Source organism: Myotis myotis, unplaced genomic scaffold (genome assembly GCF_014108235.1).
Source record: "Myotis myotis isolate mMyoMyo1 unplaced genomic scaffold, mMyoMyo1.p scaffold_m19_p_15, whole genome shotgun sequence".
NCBI classification, from domain to species: Eukaryota; Metazoa; Chordata; class Mammalia; order Chiroptera; family Vespertilionidae; genus Myotis; species Myotis myotis.
In genome coordinates this window covers 21,203,414-21,224,956 of record NW_023416319.1, presented here as the reverse complement: position 1 = coordinate 21,224,956, position 21,543 = coordinate 21,203,414, and the positions used below count along the sequence as shown (strand labels likewise).

Sequence of the window (21,543 nt, the reverse complement as noted above, 5' to 3'; positions counted from 1 at the left end):
CAATACTGAAATATTTTAAACTTGATTTTAGTTTTCAGATCAAGTAGATGTTTTGGAGAGAGCACACATTTTTGCAAAAAACTGTAAGGCACTATTTCCCAACCGAAGAATCACAACAACTGTTTTTAGTCATGACGGGATACAAATCTTAGTAACAAGATATATCAAGGCATTAAATCCACCTCAACAACTCCTGGATATATTTCTTCGTGATTCCAATGCAACACTTGTAAGTTATATTTATTTTAGTTATATTTATTTTATTAAGATATAAATCACGTACCATATAATTAACCCATCTAAAGTGTTCAATTCAATGATTTTTAGTATCTTCCCAGAATTGTGCAACCATCTCCAGAGTAAATTTTAGGCATTTTTATCACTCCAAATTTATATTTTTAAACTTGTTTATTTTTTAATATTAATTTTTAGGATAAGTTTGTTACTAAAATTGTTTTGCCTTCAAAGACAGTTTCAGCCCAGCCATTATGGCTCAGTGGTTGAGCATCGACCTATGAACCAGGAGTCAATTCCTGGTCAGGGCACAGGTCCGGGGTGCAGGCTCGATTCCCAGTGTGCAGTGTAGGAGGCAGCCAATTAATGACTCTCTCACATCATTGATGTTCCTCTCTCTCCCTCTCCCTTTCTTTCTGAAATCAATAAAAATGTATGTAAAAAAAGAACAACACAAAAACCCCATCTATGTTGCAATGTGTCCTCCTGAGCTCCAGATGGAAGACTTCTCTGCCCCCCTTTATTTCTGCCCACTTGGACTAGAGGGGCACTGTTGCCACACCACTTCAAGTGACCATACTGGCTTCACAACTTTCCTATCAAACTTGGAAAAATGACACAAATATTTCTTTGACTTCGAGGCAAAATAAAAAGTTATGTACCGAAAGGGATCGTGTTCTTCTAAGGATTGCTTCTCATTGTTTGTGGGAATGAAGAAAACTATATTATTCTATATAAACTGTGAACATAACACTTTCCACCCCACCCCCTTGTGACTTATGCCCATCTGTTTACCAGCTGACAAAAGAGAAATATATTCAACATTTAATTTTATATAAAATGAGGATTTATTCATTATAGATGTGAAAGAGGATATAGCTTCTTCCACTTTGAGAAAGGAAATTAAGAAGTCAGAAGTGTAAGTCTCCCCTTTAAGAAAAAAGTAAGCTTTGATTAAAAGGCATGTATGAAAAATCACACCTTTTGTTTATTCTGGTTGAATTGAGTCAATTGGCTCTCCACAGAATATTTATTTGACTAGTATAAAACTCCCTTAGCTGGACTCTGTAAGCTAAAATAAAATTTCTAATTTAGGTTGCCTTTTATTACACTCTGCTTTTCCATCCTGAGTTTCTTCCTACCTATGTTTCCTGACACCCAAAGTCCAAAGAGTGCTCTTAGATTTACTGCAAAGACAATATTTGTGTGTGCTTTTATTTATTTATTTTTGTTAATCCTTACTCAAGGATATTTTTTCCATGGATTTTTAGGAGGATGGGAGGGGTAGAGACAGAGAGAAACATCGATGTGAGAGAGACACATTGATTGGTTGCCTCTCCTGCATGTGCCCCTTCCAGGGCCGGGGATGGAGCCTGCAACCCAGGTATGTGCACTTGACTGGAATCAAACCAGAACCCTTCAGTCCTTGGGGCCAACGCTCTAACCAAAGAAAGAGCACTGCTAGGGCATTTGTGTATATTTTTTAAAATATGTAAATCCTAGCTCCTTTGCTTGTCACAGACTATGAACCATTAGGGTATAGGAGGTGATAATAGATCATAAATGGTGGCTATTGTAAATTAATGAAAATGTTAGTGAGTTTTCTCTGTTAACTCATTATTTATTTGTATCTTTTTCTCCTCTACGACTTTAAAAGCCTGAATCCTTGTCTCTCTAGTCCGGGCGGGGTGGGGGAATAATTAACAGTATAATTTCTGTTGCTTGAGAAAGCAGACTATACCAATATCTTCCTGCTACAGCAGTTCATAACAGCTTATATTAATTAAAATAATTCTGATTTTGAACCTGAAAGCAAATCAAACTTATGCTATTCTTCAGCATATTTTTTCAGTTTTAACAGTTACATTCTAAAGTATATATGTAATGTATCATGTTTAAAATTGTAAGAATTTATTACAGTGAAATGCAATGGTTAACAGGCACACTCTGGAGTCAGGCCAATCTGGGCTTATTCCTAGAGACCCCATATATAATGTTAGCTGTGTGACTCTGAGCAAGTTACCCTAGCCTCTTCTGTAAAACAAAAATAATAATAGTATTTATTTCATAAAATACACTAAATGTAATGATAATGCATAGAAAGCATTATGATGGGCATATAGTATGCACTCAGTAAATGTTATTTAATATTATTCTAGGACCTCATTGCTCATTTTGTATCTTTGATTCCTCTTATGCCTGACCTGGATGAAAATGATGGTTTTGATATATGGATGACATCAGAGGTAACAAATGACATTTTATAATTAAAATTTATAGTATTCCTTATTTATTTTTCTCTTAAAGAAACCTGTTTATTATAATGTAGTATTTTGCCTTATGAAATTTGAAATCATTTGATAATTTAATAAATAATTTTCAGTTTTAGTAACAACTTATAGAAATAATTCTGAAAAACCAAAAATCTTACTCAGTGTTACAAGTGGTAGCTCATGAATATATTGATTGAATTGAAATTTCTGGAGTACAATATTATGACAGTCTCCAGAGATAAATATGGCTTGTCACTATGGATCCTGATGTCTAGGGCAAATGCCACTACTTCCCAGGTTTCCCAGTCTCCCCACATCTGAATGAAGAGCTTGTATAGCAATGCTCTTTCTTAGCACCTGGATTAAAGTTCTCTTTAGATTGCTCGCCAACTAAAATACAAGCACCATGCAATTTTGGGGGTGTATTTATACTAAAATACTTGTTTATCTGAAATTCAACTTTAGAGTTGGGCTTTCTATTTTCCCCTCAAAATCTGGCAACCTTAGTTAGAGCACTTCTTCTATTCCATCTTACATAATATTTAGTTGCTTTTAGATTGACCCAACACCCATACTCTGTACATATACATCCCAAGTTAATCTCCTTGAATTAACAAGAAGACTTTATTCTTATTTATTTTTATATTTATCATTTATACACTGCTTTCAATTTCACAAGCATTCCATAAATATTTTAAGTGGAAAATATTAATACAATGGGAGCCTAAGAGAAAGGCACTTTCCATCTGGAACTGATAGTCCTAGAACGTACCTAGAATGTTTTAGGGCAGGGGTCCTCAAACTACGGCCCTCAGGCCACATGCGGCCCGCCGAAAACATTTGTGTTTTTTTTTTTTTTTTTTTAATGCTTTGATTTTTTTTTTTAATATATTTTATTGATTTTTTACAGAGAGGAAGGGAGAGAGATAGAGAGTTAGAAACATCGATGAGAGAGAAACATCGATCAGCTGCCTCCTGCACATCTCCCACTGGGGATGTGCCCGCAACCCAGGTACATGCCCTTGACCGGAATCGAACCTGGGACCTTTCAGTCCGCAGGCCGACGCTCTATCCACTGAGCCAAACCGGTTTTGGCAACATTTGTGTTTTTACTTCAAAATAAGATATGTGCAGTGTGCATAGGAATTTGTTCATAGTTGTTTTTTTTTTAAACTATAGTCTGGCCCTCCAACGGTCTGAGGGACAGTGAACTGGCCCCCTGTTTTAAAAGTTTGAGGACCCCTGTTTTAGGTGCTAGATTTGAGCTGAATTTGATTTAGGGGGCACAGGGTTAACTTCATAGGTAGGTTACTCTGTCTTTGGCTTGGTGATAACCAGGGAGACACAAGCATGTGGTCCTAGTGATTCAGTGATTCCAACCTGGTAGAACTCAAAGAGTTGTCATTAACTCGACTCTTCTGAGACTCTTTGAACTAATCAGAATGTGTTCAGGGATATTATGGTCCTGAAGAACATTGAAAGAGAGCCTCTAATATAACTAAAAATAACTATTCAAGCAAATACTACCAAATGCTCCTTGCCCCTATGTTCCAAGTTAACATTCTCTCCTCCTAATGCCCTAGCAGTGGTCGGCAAACTGCGGCTCGCGAGCCACATGCGACTCTTTGGCCCCTTGAGTGTGGCTCTTCCACAAAATACCGACTTCTGCGCATGGGCCACGAAATTTCACTCGCATTGTACGTGCGTGCACGTGGTATTTTGTGGAAGAGCCACACCCAAGGGGCCAAAGAGCCGCATGTGGCTTGCAAGCCGCAGTTTGCCGACCAGGACCCTAGTGTTTTATCAGGCAAATGGTGCCGGAGCTTTCAGCTTTGCAGTTGTCCTAGTATTAATTGCATTACTCAGCTTTCTCTCCCTCACCTTTTGTTCTTGTTCTTGTTACTTAGCGCTGCATCAGTTTGGCTATTGGGAATAAGGAGGAGCATGCCATACTTCTCTGCAATTTCTTTTTGTATTTCGGAAAGAAAGCTTTGGTCCTCCTGGGAACCTCAATTTTAGAAGTAAGTGCTGGAGTTAATATTTAAATAGTGTAAGTAAAAAGAATCAGCTATAAGCTGCAAGTTTAAAAGACTACAGCCTCAGGTTTCCATCTTTTCACAAGCTAATTAAGGAATTTTGTGGGCAAGCAATTATTTAGTTAAGAGGATAACATTGGTTCATCAAAAGTTCTACAGTGTAAAGCAGGGGTCCTCAAACTTTTTAAACAGGGGGCCAGTTCACTGTCCCCCAGACCATTGGAGGGCCGGACTATAGTTTAAAAAAAAAACTATGAACAAATTCCTATGCACACTGCACATATCTTATTTTGAAGTAAAAAAACCAAACGGGAACAAATACAGTATTTGTATTTGCATGTGGCCCGCAGGGCCGTAGTTTGAGGACCCCTGGTGTAAAGGATGCCTTCCTTTTGTTTTTCTTCTCTCATAATAGTTCTACTTCATGGGGTTACTAGAAATATTAAATCACATAGTAAATATGTAGCACTGGGAGAGCACTTACTCATGGTGAGTGCTCAGTAGCGGCGGTGGTGGTGATGTAGCAATAGTTACAGTAGTAGTTGTAGTGGTTGTTAACCACTATCACCACCATTGTCTTCAGATGTTTCTAATATTATATTTTAAGACCCTTAAGAAATACATCTCCCTATTCTCCATTGCTCAGTTTTTACTTGTACAAATGGGCCAGAAATTCATGTTCATATCTGAAATTTTTACAACTTAATTATATACTGCATTCATACCTCCAGAAAGCTGTCTTCATTCTAACTGTTTCTACTTCAAGCTGAATATATTCATCAGTGTCAAAATTTCCAGTCTTGTTTTATGGTTGTTGGTTTTGTTTTGTTTTTTTTTTTCATGATCACATATTTCTCTATATTCCCTTGACAGCTTATTTCTGTGTCACGATTATGTTAGCTAAAAGCCTATGGTTTATTTCCCCATATGTTCCTGTTGTTGCTCTAAGTGCCGCTAGATGGCAACAAACAATAAACAGTATTTCAACCAACGATTGCTTTTAGACCTGAGTCAATATCCTGGGTGGCACCCTTCAGCTCTGTGGTTGAGGTGAAGCTTCCTCTTCACTGTAAAGGAGACGCACACAGTCATAAAGAACAAGAGCTTTGAAGTCAGGGAAACAAGGCTATACAGTGCAGTGTTAAGAGTATGGGTTTGGGGGGCTAGTCAGAGAGGGTTTTAAAACCCAGTAATGCCATTTACTAAGTGTGAGATCTCATCCTTTGCTACTTTCTGAGGTTCAGTTATCTCTTCCCAAAACAGGAATAATACCAGTACTGTTCCCCTAGACAAGCTCCTTAACCTCTGATTTTTTATCTGAAAAATAGTATAATAATCATCCCTACCTCACAGAATTTGGAGTGAATCAAAACAAGAAAATTAGTGTTAATGCTGAGTAGATTATTTGATGCACACAAATACTCAATAAATGGCAAATAGTCATTATTATTACCTGAAATTTTTATTCTTTGCTAAGAAAGATTTTCACTTCAAAAGGTATGTGCAGAGAAATATCATAACATAACGACTTTTATTCTTCAAATGGTTTCCTGATCTTGTTCTCAAAATTAATTTAATGGCTTTTTTACTTCACTTGGCTTTTTCAGAGCCTTAGGCCAGTTTCTATTCCCTAACTCTGCTTGGTGCCCACCCCTAGTCTGCTAAGTATATTCTGCTCAAAGCAGGGCTGGTTCATATAGCACCATCGTGTGAATTAGACAACAGTGTCCCAACCCCCATATACTTTCGGACCAGCTGTTGGGAAATCGCTGTGAGGGAACTCCTGCAGGACCATACAGGGCAGCACTGGCTCAGAAGTCCTGTCATTTGCATCCTCATGCCAGCCTGGGCCTAAGGATTTTTGGAGCTCTGGCTTCTTTCCTTTCCAAAAAATTGTAAAGGCCCTGGAAAACGCTTTCAGAAATCAACAAGGTCACATGCTTTCATAGTAATTTTCACATTATAAAGTATGTTAATTACTCAACCAAATGACTTTACCTTCTTTTCCTCATACAGGGGCGTGTAGCTTATGTATTAACTCATGAAACTGATGAATATTTGCTTTGGAATCCATTAACTGGTCAATGTCATAGGCAATTTGACCCATTTTGTCCTTTACAAAGTGTAGACTGTTTGTTTGATGATGGAAATGTAAGTAATGGGGAGAAATCTTACTTTGAGCTATCTCCTTGAGTCAAATCAGTGATCCTCCACCCTGGCTATCCATTGGAATCATGTGAAGAACTTTGAAAATATATAAAAGTTTAATTAGAATCCCTGGGTTGTGGGGCCAAGAAAATATTTTATCCCTAAAGCTCCCACCCTATAATTCTGTAGTTTCACTGTTGAGAACCAGTGAGCAGTCTAATGCTCATGTAAGCCTGGCATGTCTTTAACTTCTACCTCAGAACCTCCCTTGGCTTCTGCCACTTCATTGGGTAGCAGGACTGTAAAATTTTGCTTCACCTAACCAGCCATGGGCTTTGGGCTCCCAGGGGTCTGTGCTGATTTTATGTTAATGTTTTAATAGGTCTGGTTTAATATTCAACAAAATAGTACACCAATGGCTGTATATTTTGACTATTCAAAGGAAAGTTTCTGGAAACAGCTGCTTCCAAAAAATTTGCAAGGGACACAAGTACAAAGCATACAGGTAAACATATTTTTCCAGGTGTGCCAGTATCAAAGTTACCCTTGGTTCTATTCTTTACTAGTTGTGACAGCTCTTGTTATGTTTATATAGCTGATTGTTTATTGACTCATTTGGCAGTATTAATAAAATCTAGTTTTCCCTGCCATCCATCTTGAAAAAAAGGGGAAGGAAAGTGGCAGACTCACTGTCTGAGTCTTGGAGGCAGACCAAAGCACAGACCTAAGTTCAGGAACTGACTCAATCACCGGATGGGTCAGCCAGTACACCTGTGACATATCCAGTATCCCTTTATACTCAGTATCCCAAAGTCCATCTCTACAGCTGTTTGAGGGTTGAGGGTCATGGTATGGCAGGCTGCAGGCAAGTGAAAAATCCAAAAACTACGAGTTATGAGCCCAGGGGGAGAGAGGGAGATGAGATAAAGAGCAATAGGCAGAAGACATTTTATAGAAGCAGAAACTTGAATGCTCTCTCTACCTTGCCCATAACCAGGGAAATACAATTTAAAACATGCATAAATTTGACAAAAATATTTTTAAGTGTGACCATACCAAGTGCTGGCAAAGAGGCAGAGAAGTGGTGCAAGCATACATTACCCCAAGCAGTTTAGAAAGCATTGTGATATCTGTAAAGCTGAAGATGCTCAACCCTTGATTGCTCCAGTTCAGCTTCTAAGTATATACCCTGTAGGAACTTACCAGGGAGACAAACACAACAGTGTTCATTACAGAATTGCTTGAAATAGGAAAAAAAAGGAAACAATTCATCAACTAGAAAATCACTATATGAGTTGTGAAGTATTCATACTATGAAAACTTCTGTACAGCAGGAAAAGAATGTATGAACCAATTTACAATAATTCCCAACTTGACCGTACATTCACTGCATCAGGATCTCTGAGGGAGGGTAGAACCCGCACATCAGTATTATATAAAGCTCCCAGGTGATTCCAGTGTGCAACCAGAACCACTGACTCAGAGCCATGTACATCATGAATGAATATTAAAGATGTAATATGAAGCAAAATATAGAAGATGTCAAAGGACACATACAATACAAAGCCATTTACCTGAAGTTTGAAAATTGTATGTTATTTGTGTGTGTGTGTGTGTGTGTGTGTGTGTGTGTATATATATAGAGAGAGAGAGAGAGAGATGTAGTAGTAGTATAAAAGCATTTATAAGGAAGATAAATACCAAATTTAATTTAAAGGTTCCTTTTGGGGAAATAAAAAAGGAGTTAAATCAGAGGTACACAGAGTACTTCAAGTTTAGCTGTACTGTTTTACTTCTTTTTGAAAAATCTAAATCAAACATGAGGGAATGCAAAAGATTATATAAAACTAGGTTGTAGGGAAAACCCTCCCTGGAATTAGCTACAACAATCAAGATTTAACTATAAGACTGCGAACAAAGACCACTAGGGGGTGCACCAAGGAAGCATAACAAAATGCGGAGACAAAGAAACAGGACAAAATTGTCAATGGAAGATATAGAGTTCAGAACCACACTTTTAAGGTCTCTCAAGAACTGTTTAGAAGCCGCCGATAAACTTAATGAGATCTACAAGAAAACTAATGAGACCCTCGATCTTATATTGGGGAACCAACTAGAAATTAAGCATACACGGACTGAAATAACGAATATTATACAGACTCCCGACAGCAGACCAGAGGAGCGCAAGAATCAAGTCAATGATTTGAAATGCGAGGAAGCAAAAAACACCCAACCGGAAAAGCAAAATGAAAAAAGAATCCAAAAATGCGAGGATAGTGTAAGGAGCCTCTGGGACAGCTTCAAGCGTACCAACATCAGAATTATAGGGGTGCCAGAAGATGAGAGAGACCAAGATATTGAAAACCTATTTGAAGAAATAATGACAGAAAGCTTCCCCCACCTGGTGAAAGAAATGGACTTACAGGTCCAAGAAGCGCGGAGAACCCCAAACAAAAGGAATCCAAAGAGGACCACACCAAGACACATCATAATTAAAATGCCAAGAGCAAGAGATAAAGAGAGAATCTTAAAAACAGCAAGAGAAAGAAACTCAGTTACCTACAAGGGAATACCCATACGACTGTCAGCTGATTTCTCAACAGAAACTTTGCAGGCCAGAAGGGAGTGGCAAGAAATATTCAAAGTGATGAATACCAAGAACCTACAACCAAGATTACTTTATCCAGCAAAGCTATCATTCAGAATTGAAGGTCAGATAAAGAGCTTCACAGATAAGGAAAAGCTAAAGGAGTTCATCACCACCAAACCAGGATTATATGAAATGCTGAAAGGTATCCTTTAAGAAGAGGAAGAGGAAGAAAAAGGTAAAGATACAAATTATGAACAACAAATATGCATCTATCAACAAGTGAATCTAAGAATCAAGTGAATAAATAATCTGATGAACAGAATGAACTGGTGATTATAATAGAATCAGGGACATAGAAAGGGAATGGACTGACTATTCCTGGGGGGGAAAGGGGTGTGGGAGATTCGGGAAGAGACTGGACAAAAATCGTGCACCTATGGATGAGGACAGTGGGTGGGGAGTGAGGGCAGAGGGTGGGGCGGGAACTGGGAGGAGGGGAGTTATGGGGGGAAAAAAAAGAGGAACAAATGTAATAATCTGAACAATAAAGATTTAATTAAAAACAAACAAACAAACAAACAAAAAAAAACTAGGTTGTAGGTATGTTGTGTGGATGTAGATTACATTAGTCTCTGTGCTTGTCTGTATATTTGAGACAGTTTACAATACCAGAAAGAATTCGTGGTCGTTTGGGGGAAAAGATCAAATAGTACCAACGCATACAAAGTGATGAGTTTCAGCCGACCTGGTTTGGCCCAGTGGATAAAACTTGGCCTATGCACCGAAGGGCTCTGGGTTCAATTCCAGTCAAGGGCACGTACCTTGGTTGTAGGCTCCTCCCTGTCCTAGGCTCTAGGCCAGTGATGGTGAACCTATGACACGCGTGTCAGAGGTGACACGCAAACTCATTTTTTTGGTTGATTTTTCTTTGTTAAATGGCATTTAAATATATAAAATAAATATCAAAAATATAAATCTTTGTTTTACTATGGTTGCAAATATCAAAATATTTCTATATGTGACACTGCACCAGAGTTAAGTTAGGGTTTTTCAAAATGCTGACATGCCGAGCTCAAAAGGTTCACCATCACTGCCCTAGGCCCTGGTTGGGGGCGTGCAGGAGGCAACCTATTGATGTGTTTCTCTCACATCAGTATTTCTCTCTGTCTTTGCCTCTCTCCTCCACTCTCTCTAAAAATCAATGGAAAAATATTCTCGAGTGAAGATTAAATAACAAATAAAGAAAAGAGAGACGAATTTCTCTCCCCTTCCACATCTTTTTCCCATTGTGCATCCTTCTAAACATTCTCCATGCAGCTACAAGCATATATTTATATGCTTTATATATGTATAAATACATATATTTATATATTTCCTGTTTATAAAGTTATTTTAAAGAGGGGGAAATGTGCTTATCTCTCTTGAGAAAACCACATTTACAGTGTCCACAGGCCATATCTTGCTTTTCCCATTGCAATGCCGTGAGTGAGGCATTATTGTCTTCTAGGAGAGAATGATATATTTAGAGATGAGGTTTTTTTTTTGTTTACTATTTATCATTCCATTATTCATTCAGGTAATATTTGTTGAATGCCTGCTATGAACCAGCGCTATGTTAGGTATGGCTACCACAGGGAGAAATGTCTCAGTAGTCTAGGGACTCGTATTCTAGAGAAAGAAACAGCAGGAAACGAGCACTTTCGGTGCAGAGTGATAAGTGCTATCACAGAAACGAATGTGCATTGGAAGGCATATAGCAGGGCGCCTGATGGGAAGGAGAGGTGCAGGGGCTTCCTGCGGGGGGTGGGGGGGGGGTGGGGGGGGGAGTGATGATCAGCACAGTGAGGAAGGGGGAGCAGGAGCTGGCCTAGAACCATCAGGGAAGAGAATGGTCCCCGCAGAGAGCAGGAACAGCAGGCATGAAGAGGTGCAGTAGCTAGGCGCTGTTAGGGAGCTGAAAGGCCAGCTTGGCTGCTGCCAGGGAGTGAGCAGAGAGCAGCTCAGGGGTGAGCGGAGTCCTGGTAGGGATTTGGGCCTTTATCCTCAGGGCAATCAGAAACTAATATTACCAAGGCAAGGGCTGCCATAATCAAAGTTGTGTTTTTAAAAGCCACTCTGCCTCAGGGAGGAATCTAAACCTTTTGCCAAGTTGAATCGATAAATGTAAAACTCATAGTTGCCTAAATCTCTACTGATTTCTTGCCCTTGATCTTCTGCCTTACCACACACACACCACAATACTCCTATCTATAGTGCACACTATGTTTATTATCCCAATAGAGAACACAAATTTGAGTGTGCATAATGAGAATGTGGGGGTTGAGAGATGAGTTAACAAGAAAGTCTTCTTGAAGTTTTAAAGGATATGAATTCACTGAAAGAAAGGGGTCTTTGCCAGAAAAAGAAAGTGGATTAACACCCATAAATCTGTCAAGTCAATGTAGCCCAGGCCTCTTTCTCAGGCCTGAAGGGGACCTAACTAATCCATAAATTGCCTGGATTGGGGGTTGGGAAAGAGGGAGGAGGGGGTGGGGAGAGGGACATGGGTTGGAGAGGCAGACAGTGGTTGGTGACAGCAATCAGGGAATTCAGGCCCCTGTCCTGTCTGGAATAGTTGGTGGCCCCTGCAAGGTGATGCTGGATTTCATACTTTCTCCAGTCTCTTCCATCTCCTGCCATGTTCCTCCCCTATTTCCTCATCTAGTGGTTCTCCAACCATGGCAGGCATCAGAGCCACCTGGAGGGCTTGTTGAAACACGAATTGCTGGGCCTTATCCTCAGAGTTTGTGATTCAGTGGGTCTGAGGTGGGGGCAGAGAATCGGAATCTCTAATTCAGATCATCACCTGACAGACTGAGCCTTCTCAGTTCACTCCTGAAATTTTCTAGGACCTAGAGGCCTAACAAGTGTTGCCCCCTTTTTAAATGACAACCTTCATTCCACTCATGAGGGAGAAACATCTGTTCCTGTCTCTCCATCTGCCTCCATGTCTCAGCTCAGAAATACCCAAAGTAAAAACTGTGAATTCAGCACTTTCCTCTAATCCATGGGAGCCCTGCAGGGAGGGGAGAGCTGGGTTTAGGGTGGGGGTGGGGTATACTTGAGAAATCCTGCCCTCCTCCCTGCAAATCCTACTGGCAGGGGAAACATGATGGAGCATTGCTCTCTGCTATAGGTGGGGTGCCTGAGGAAAGGTTTGGAAACAGGAGATTGAAATGGACTGTGTATCTGTGTGTGTGTGTGTGTGTGTGTGTGTGCACGCGCGCGCGCAAAAACCTGGCTCTTGCCAGGTGAAAGAAGCAAATACACAAAGAATAAAGATGATAAACCATGTTAAAGGACTGATAACAATAATATCTGATATTTATTGAGCAATGTGTGCCAGGTTTTACATGTATTACTTTATTTTAAAATTCTCACAAACCCCCAGAGAAGTAGGAACTATTATTGTCCCTCTTTTTTTTTTTAATTAAATCTTTATTGTTCAGATTATTACATTTGTTCCTCTTTTTTCCCCCCCATAACTCCCCTCCTCCCAGTTCCCGCCCCACCCTCCGCCCTCACTCCCCACCCACTGTCCTCATCCATAGGTGCACGATTTTTGTCCAGTCTCTTCCCGAATCTCCCACACCCCTTTCCCCCCCAAGAATAGTCAGTCCATTCCCTTTCTATGTCCCTGATTCTATTATAATCACCAGTTCATTCTGTTCATCAGATTATTTATTCACTTGATTCTTAGATTCACTTGTTGATAGATGCATATTTGTTGTTCATAATTTGTATCTTTACCTTTTTCTTCCTCTTCCTCTTCTTAAAGGATACCTTTCAGCATTTCATATAATCCTGGTTTGGTGGTGATGAACTCCTTTAGCTTTTCCTTATCTGTGAAGCTCTTTATCTGACCTTCAATTCTGAATGATAGCTTTGCTGGATAAAGTAATCTTGGTTGTAGGTTCTTGGTATTCATCACTTTGAATATTTCTTGCCACTCCCTTCTGGCCTGCAAAGTTTCTGTTGAGAAATCAGCTGACAGTCGTATGGGTATTCCCTTGTAGGTAACTGAGTTTCTTTCTCTTGCTGTTTTTAAGATTCTCTCTTTGTCTTTTGCTCTTGGCATTTTAATTATGATGTGTCTTGGTGTGGTCCTCTTTGGATTCCTTTTGTTTGGGGTTCTCCGCGCTTCTTGGACCTGTAAGTCCATTTCTTTCACCAGGTGGGGGAAGCTTTCTGTCATTATTTCTTCAAATAGGTTTTCAATATCTTGGTCTCTCTCATCTTCTGGCACCCCTATAATTCTGATGTTGGTATGTTTGAAGCTGTCCCAGAGGCTCCTTACACTATCCTCACATTTTTGGATTCTTTTTTCATTTTGCTTTTCCGGTTGGGTGTTTTTTGCTTCCTCGCATTTCAAATCATTGACTTGATTCTTGCGCTCCTCTGGTCTGCTGTCGGGAGTCTGTATAATATTCGTTATTTCAGTCCGTGTATGCTTAATTTCTAGTTGGTTCCCCAATATAACATCGAGGGTCTCATTAGTTTTCTTGTAGATCTCATTAAGTTTATCGGCGGCTTCTAAACAGTTCTTGAGAGACCTTAAAAGTGTGGTTCTGAACTCTGTATCTTCCATTGACAATTTTGTCCTGTTTCTTTGTCTCCGCATTTTGTTATGCTTCCTTGGTGCACCCCCTAGTGGTCTTTGTGCGCAGTCTTATAGTTAAACCTTGATTGTTGTAGCTAATACCAGGGAGGGTTTGAGCTCCAGGCCAAGTGGCTATGAGAATCAGCTGTGTCTGCAGTGAGAGAACTTCTGTCCTCTAGGGAGGTGCTAATCTAGCCTTTGCCTGAGGCTATCCGGCAAATGCCTCTGTGCAGGGCTTGGGCGGGGCAGGTCGCACAGGATCAACAGGGTGGGCTCGAGAGAGCAGTTATGGCGGCTCTCAGTCCTGTCCCCAGGGGCTCTGCCTCTCTGAGTCCCAGCACCCGCTGCAAACCTCGGAGAGAAAGCTGCACTCGCTCTGACCGAAGCCAGACAGTCCCGCTTCTCCCGTTTGAGTCTGGGTCCCTAAAGACTCGCCTGTATCTGGAGCTCAGAGTCTGCGACTCCCTCCCGATTGAAAACGCCAACCGCGTCCTCCACCGCCAGCCTGCTCCGCACACTCCGCACCTCAGAATTTGACTTCAGCACTGCACCTCCTCTGAGCATCCGTATGCGTTTCTCTTTCCTCCTAGTTGTAGGACTTCCACTCAGCCAGCGTTCCTGTGGTTCTGGCTGATGTCCGTTCCGTTTTTTAGTTTCACTTTTGAAGTAGTTGTTCAAGGCAGCAAACTCTGGCGTTAACCTATGCCGCCATCTTGGTTCTCCCGCTATGTGTTTTTCTATTGTCCCTCTTTTAAAGAAGGGGGTCCTAATATGAGGTGACAGGAGAAGATTTGACTTTGGGTGGTGAGCACACAGTACTATATACAGATTTTGTAACATAGAAATCCACACATGAAATCTATATGTTTATATTGACCATATCACCCCAATCAATTTAATTAATAAATAATAAATTTTAAAGTGATTTTAAATAAAATTTAAAAAAAGATATGGTGACTGAAACTCAGACAGCTTAAGTAACTTCACCAAGGTCACAGTCAATAATTGGAAGATACCTGTGCAGCTGCCAAAGATTATCAGTAATAATCATGCCAAATGCTTGTTGGAATAAATGGGGGCAGCAGATTTGTCTTACCCATGAAAAACCTATTTTGTGAATCCATCTCCCCTCCTATGCTCTGGTGAAGTAGTTACAAAATCAAAGAAAACACTGTGATCTATGTTACCTCTGTGCCTCTATGACTCTGGCTTTTCACCACATGAGAGAGGTTTGGGTTCCCTGTCATTACAGTTAGCACTACAGATGTGACTGTGATGGAAAATTGGTCTCCCTAGAATCTTCTCTAACTTTCAGTTGTCTTTATTTCAGCCTGAAGAAATCATTTATTCTGATACTAATAAAAGCATGGTAGATGATCTAAAGAACAGGTATGATCTGTAAAATTACATTGGGATTACCAGGTTTTCTCCCTAATCTCTCATTGAGCCACCTTTTTAAAAAATTTTTTTATTAGTTTATTTGAGCCAAACTAACAACATATGTTGAATAGTAAGACCTTAAAATACTCCCTCAGCCACCTTTTAAAAAAATATATATTTTTATTGATTTCAGAGAGGAAGGGAAGGGAGAGGGAGAGAGTGATAGTAACACCAATGATGAGATGTTTGGCTGCCTCCTGCATGCCTCCCACTGGGGACCAAGCCTGCAAGCCAGCATGTGCCTTGATCAGCAATCGAACTGTGACTTCCTATTTCATAGGTTGGTGCTCAACCACTGAGCCACACCATCCGGGCTCATTTAGCCACCTTATAGTCTTCTTGTTACTGGTCCATAGATCAAAGGCTGAACACTTCAAAAAGCCAAAACTCAAATTGTCAGAGTTTGGAGTAAAGAAAGGTTTATTGATTGAGAAGGTGCCGATCGAGAAGATGGGAGCCCTAGTAGTTTCTCAAATCCATTTTAAGAAAGTACAGAGTTCAGGCTTCTTTTATGTCAAGGAAAGGGGAAAAGGGAGGGGCAAGAGGTGGTTGACAACTAACTGCAGACATCTGGGTACCAGCAGGAGTCTGAGGAAGACTAAAAAATGTCTAAACCTCTTTGTTCCCAGACTATTGACCCCAGCTGATGAATCCGGTCTTGAGGCTCCTGCAAATGTTTAATAAACAATCATTATTTTTGTACACATATCCCCTATCTCTACTGGAGAGGCACCTCTGGCAAGGGGCTGTTTTTGTAAAAACTCAAGCTGCAAGCAGAATTCCTCTCATGATTAGCATGTCTATATGCAAGAACACAGCAGGCTTAAACAAGATGGAGTCAGAGAAGTTGAGCATTTCACTCCGTTACACTCTAAACCAGTCTCTCCAAATACCTATTAGATTTAGCCACAGAAGCATGAAATGGAGATTGTAATAATTATTTCCATTGAGTCAACTCCTCTACAACTCCTTGAAATCACAGGCAAAGTTAAAAATGGTTGCCTCTGATAAATATTATAGGCTACTGTTGAGAAGTTCTCAACACAGACACCTGTTGAGCCTATAGTAATAATGCTCTAGCTCAGCAGTTCTCAACCTGTGCGTCGCGACCCCTTTGGCGGTCGAACAACCCTTTCACAGGGGTCGCCTAAGACCATCCTGCATATCAGATATTTACATTACGATTCATAACAGTAGCAACATTACAGTTATGAAGTAGCAATGAAAATAATTTTATGGTTGGATCACAACATGAGGAACTGTATTTAAAGGGCCAGAAGGTTGAGAACCACTGCCTAGCTAATACTTTTTGAAAGGACATGACGGTACATGGCCCACAACTTGGTAAAATATCCAAAGTGGGTGGTAGAAACATCAATATCGTCTCTCCTAGACTCTCGCCCTTCCCGAAACACACACACACACACACACCCTAAGTTGTTGTTCAGTCAAGCCCAGAGGGCCACAATCTTTGCAGCAGGCCTTTCCTACTCCAGCTGTGTCAGAAGCTTCTAGATCTGACTGTCTCCAGTGACTCATGCTGACATAGCAGGCTGGCATGTTAGCCACTGCCAACTAATCAAAGCAGAACATGACACAAACCATTTTGACACTCTCTTCTTTTACTACCACATAATGCCCACCACATATCCCCCCCTTCTTTTCTAATTCTTTTTTCTTTTTTTCTTTTCTTTTCTAATTCTTAACAAAAAAAGAAGAAATGCAATTGGGAAATGGTTTCCAACTTCTGGTTTTCACCAGAATTGCTTCCTGAACTATTTAAATATACAGGTGTCAGGGTCCCAGACCAGACCTATTGAATCCATATCTGGAGGTGAAACATTTTGATAAAGTTCTACAGGTGATTCTGATGCCTAGCCACTAATGAGTCAATAAACTCCAAACTACTTAGTTACACTGAAGACTCAGCCAAGGGAGACTCCCAGCAGCTTCTTCTGTAGCATACACTGGTTCTACACAGAGGACAGGCTTCCCAGGAGGGCCCCATCAATCAGCCCACACTGTACCCCACCTCTCTCCCTTCCTGGAACAGTTCATCACCAGGCATTGTTTTGGGGGCGGGGTATACAGGCAAAAATCCCCACCCTTTATGGAGTGTACATTGTTTTGGGGAAACTGATCATCATACTTACCAATCCAGTGATTCATTTCCTCCCAACCCTGCTTACTCAATTAACTGATCTAATAAACATATCCCTGCTAACATTGACCCAGACCAGATATCTGAATTTTTGTAAAGGCAGTCTCTTGGAAACCCAATGTCTTATGTCAAAGGAGGGTCTTGGAGAATAAGAATGTCAATCCACTAATCAGTCAAATCATACCTGGTAGGTAGCAGCCTACACATAGGTAACTGGAAAAGAGATGTGCTTTTGACATCTTACTGCTGGATAACCCGGGAAGCTTCTTGCCTTCCCAAGCCAAGCAAGAGCCTGCTTCTTCCAGACTTGATTAATGTGAATGATGCAGATATTCCTAGCCATGGAGGTCTGGTTTCCTCCTAAATAAAAAAAAATGTATCATCCTCATGCTTGAGTAAAAGTTTAAAGTGACAAAACTCTTCTCACATTTGTCGTAAATATAATCATTGTAGGATTGAAAGGACTCTAAAATGTAAAATTATGGAATGGCGACCTAAGCAGCCAACACGTTGGAATCGACAATGTACTTCTATTTTGCGACACATTCTTCCTAAGTTAGAACTTGGCACTGAAAGATTTGTTTCCTCTGAAGAAGAGAGTGAATTTGAAAGACTATTACAATTTTATTGGGTGTGTATATGATGTAATACACTAATGTCATTTGTTTTATCTATGTTGTTAATTGCCAGGTAATAGTAATCTTAACTATCTCTCAAATGCCTATCTTGATCCTAGATGATAGATGCTATGTCATTAAAATGCATTTATTTATAGACCAAGAAATGTAAAATATAGTGAACAGCTCTTACTATGGCCACATTGCATGACGTTTCCTTGAATCAGTCTTATGTTGTATGATATGTAAACCACAAACTTTGGAAAGAGATGCCCAAAAGAAAACCACCTGCAACTGAGAAACTAAAAAATGGTCTCTAGATGGTAATAATAGAATGGATTTCCTGTCCTTGGTTCTGGGCAAGAGGACTCCAGGCAAGCTTTAATATCTTCTATATTCAAATTACTCTCAAATTTATACACACATCCTCAGCTTCTCTCCTGACTTCTCTTATATATTCGCCAACACATTTGGCATCATCCTAGATGATAAAAAGCCATCTAAAACTCATCAAGTCCATAACCAAGCATGGTGGGCACTTGATATATTATTAGAATCCTCCCTTTTCTTCCCCTACCCCTAGTTCTGGGAATCCTCTTACCTCCTCCTCCCTATGAACTGGTCCACTGGGTTTTCAAAATGCCCAGCCTCCCAAGAGTGAGATTTCTACCCCCTGCCATCTGGTAGAATATGGCTCCTCTGAGAGAAGAAAGGAAGGAATCCATTGGGATTTGAGTACTTAGGCTGCCAGGGAAGGATCTCCAGTCACTATTCAAGGATAGGGAAGAAGTTGTTTTGTTTTGCTTAAAAAAAAAAAAAGAGTAAACTGATAAGGAAAATATAGTTAAATATATGGCAGGGTTTAAAACATGGAGTTCCTCTGTAAAATTATCTGACTACTTAATAATACACAATCATTAACCTGCACTAAATCCTGTAGCTAGGGTTCAAATCCTGTCTCAACCACTCACTAGCTTTGACCAAGTTATCTAACTTCTCTACATTTTCTACCCCACTGGGCAAGATAGACAGGGATAAAAATAATTATCTGATTTGTGGTTGCAAAGGTGAGGATAAAGTGAGGTAATATTTATCCTAGCATCCAGCAAATGTTTGTATATGTTAACCATTATTTGTATTCTATGTGCCCAGGCATTGTGCTAGGTACTGGGGTTGTACATTCACAGAGACTATGAGCTAGAGACTGACCAGAAAACATGTACGTAATTGCAACATATTTTATTATGTAAGCTAAGGAAGGACAGTGTACTATGCAACCATATGGAAAGAGCATGTGAACAGATTTGAGGATCAGGGAAAGCCTCCTGACATAAACAATCTCTGAGGCCTGAAGGAGGTTTATGATTTGTCTTAGATAATTTTACATAGGTCTGTGTTCCATTACCCTTTAATGCTGTCGCACAGTTACCAGTTGATAAATATAAATGGAATCAGTGTTAAATAGATTCTTCCAAAATGCTCACTTAAATCCTTCATTTGTAAGACCAAGTGATTTCCTTGGTGGCAGTTTGCTATTCTAGAAAGAGGGCAAGTATGTGGAATGCTAAGGGTGCAGGCTCTGGCCGCAGACAACCTGGCTCTGGTCCTCTCTGTAAAGTAGGGATTACAATAGAACCTACCATATAGGGTTGCTTGAGGATTAAATATGTATATGAAGCATTTAGCACTGTACCTGGAAATTAGTAAGCAGCCACAAAATTACTATTATTTTATGACCTCAGTTTCTTTGAGGCTTCTGTAATCTTTTTGCATAAAGTCACTTACATGATTGTAATGTGGGTTTACATGTTGTTGTCTTTTGGTCCAGATTGCAGGATTTCCTATCCAGATGCCATACACTAATGTACAGACAGTGATTGATGCCATGTATCAAACTGGAATCCACTCCTCGGAATTTCCCCAGACAGAATTTGCTCTCGCCGTATACATTCACCCATACCCAAACAACATATTATCTGTGTGGGTCTATTTGGCTTCTTTAACTCGTCGACAGTGAAAAGGAAGAAGGGAAAGGGAAAAGTTGTACCTTGGGCTCTCAGACCAGAAGCAGCCAGAACTTTTCTGGTACTTTGGGATTTTGCTACCTCTCCTCCAGTCCAGCCAAGTGTGTACCCACTTTTTGGTTCACTTAAAGATCTGGGCACCATGGAAACTCACTCCCTGAGTCCTTGAGGATGAGTCTAGATGACCTCTTCACCAGACACCTCTTCAAAGAAGACCCTTTCGGAAGTTTGGTGGCCTTGGATTTTATCCTAGGAAAGAAGCAATTCTGGCCTCTTTCTGTAAAGTCCGTGTTTCTCAAATTGTGGGCCTCATATTACCTCCATCAAAATCATCTGGAGAGCCCTGTTGAAAATGCAAATTCCCAAACCCCACTCAAGGCCTACTGAGTCAGAGCTTCTGGGAGTGGGCTCTAGAATCTACAGTATTTGAAACAACCTCCCCAGGTAATTCTGATGACCTGTTAAGGGTGGTCTGCCTTACAGAATGTTATAATAATGAAAGTGAGGCTGGTGTGTTTGATGCTGGATCTGATGCAATTCCAAGTAGAAGTTATTCAAGTAGAAACCCCAAGGTCATTGTCTCTCATAAAGAATGATTTCACTGGTGAAGAAAAATAGGAAAACCTGCTATGTTGGGTTGAGGGCTGATGTCAGCTTCTGGGGGCTTCTCAACTTGGGGTGCTACTGACGTGAAGTCCTTTCAGCTCCGTATATGTGTAAGGGATTCCCAGGAAACTAATGTGCTTTCCTGATTCTGTGAAAAAGGGAGAAAGTGGTTGTACCAAATTTCAGGGCTGCTTTTTCCTCAGTGAACAGCTCCCCATTATGCATCTGGCACTTTTCCTGCCGCTTTCTTTTTCCAGGGGTGGCCCCAAGGAGCCCAGGGAGATCCTAGGCGGCCCCGGAGAAAGAGTGGTAGGAAGCACTGTACTTTCTGGTAGTTTTTTATTGTTCTGTGTTTCATTGAGAAAGGGTATTTATACAGATTACTTAAATGTTCTATAACAACTTGTTTAAAAATATCAAAGGATACAGATTTTCAAAGTTTGAGGAGAATAGTTTTACATGAGGGTAGGGTAAGAGAAAGAAAATTCACCTCTTGAATTGCAGGAGCACCGAAGCTTCTTGGGACACTCCCACAAGCAGAGAGCAGGGACCCCCAAACTCATCCTCAGGGATCCTTCAATTTATATCCTCTTCATAATACACCTGCATAGGCTGGTGCTAGAAAAGACCTTGTTTATTGGCAGAGATATTAGTCTTAGACCAAACTTGAGATTGATAAAAAAAAAAAAGTAGGGGTATGGGTGAAAGAATGCCTTATTCTCCAATGTTAAAACCTAACTATGCACAAGAAAACTGATTAAAATTTTTGTTTTTA

At 40.3% G+C, this 21,543-nt stretch overlaps 1 protein-coding gene across 1 annotated transcript in view; it reads left to right on the top strand.

Moving 5' to 3' along the window:
• Positions 1-21,543, top strand: part of CC2D2B (coiled-coil and C2 domain containing 2B) — a 28,050-nt gene extending 6,507 nt beyond the window's left edge. The window contains exons 4-11 of the mRNA XM_036336494.1: positions 32-229; positions 2,394-2,480; positions 4,415-4,528; positions 6,560-6,694; positions 7,074-7,196; positions 15,251-15,309; positions 17,975-18,152; positions 19,967-21,543. Coding sequence (XP_036192387.1) covers positions 32-229; positions 2,394-2,480; positions 4,415-4,528; positions 6,560-6,694; positions 7,074-7,196; positions 15,251-15,309; positions 17,975-18,152; positions 19,967-20,155 — 1,083 coding nt within the window. The 3' untranslated portion in view covers positions 20,156-21,543. The remainder of the gene's footprint in view (positions 1-31; positions 230-2,393; positions 2,481-4,414; positions 4,529-6,559; positions 6,695-7,073; positions 7,197-15,250; positions 15,310-17,974; positions 18,153-19,966) is intronic.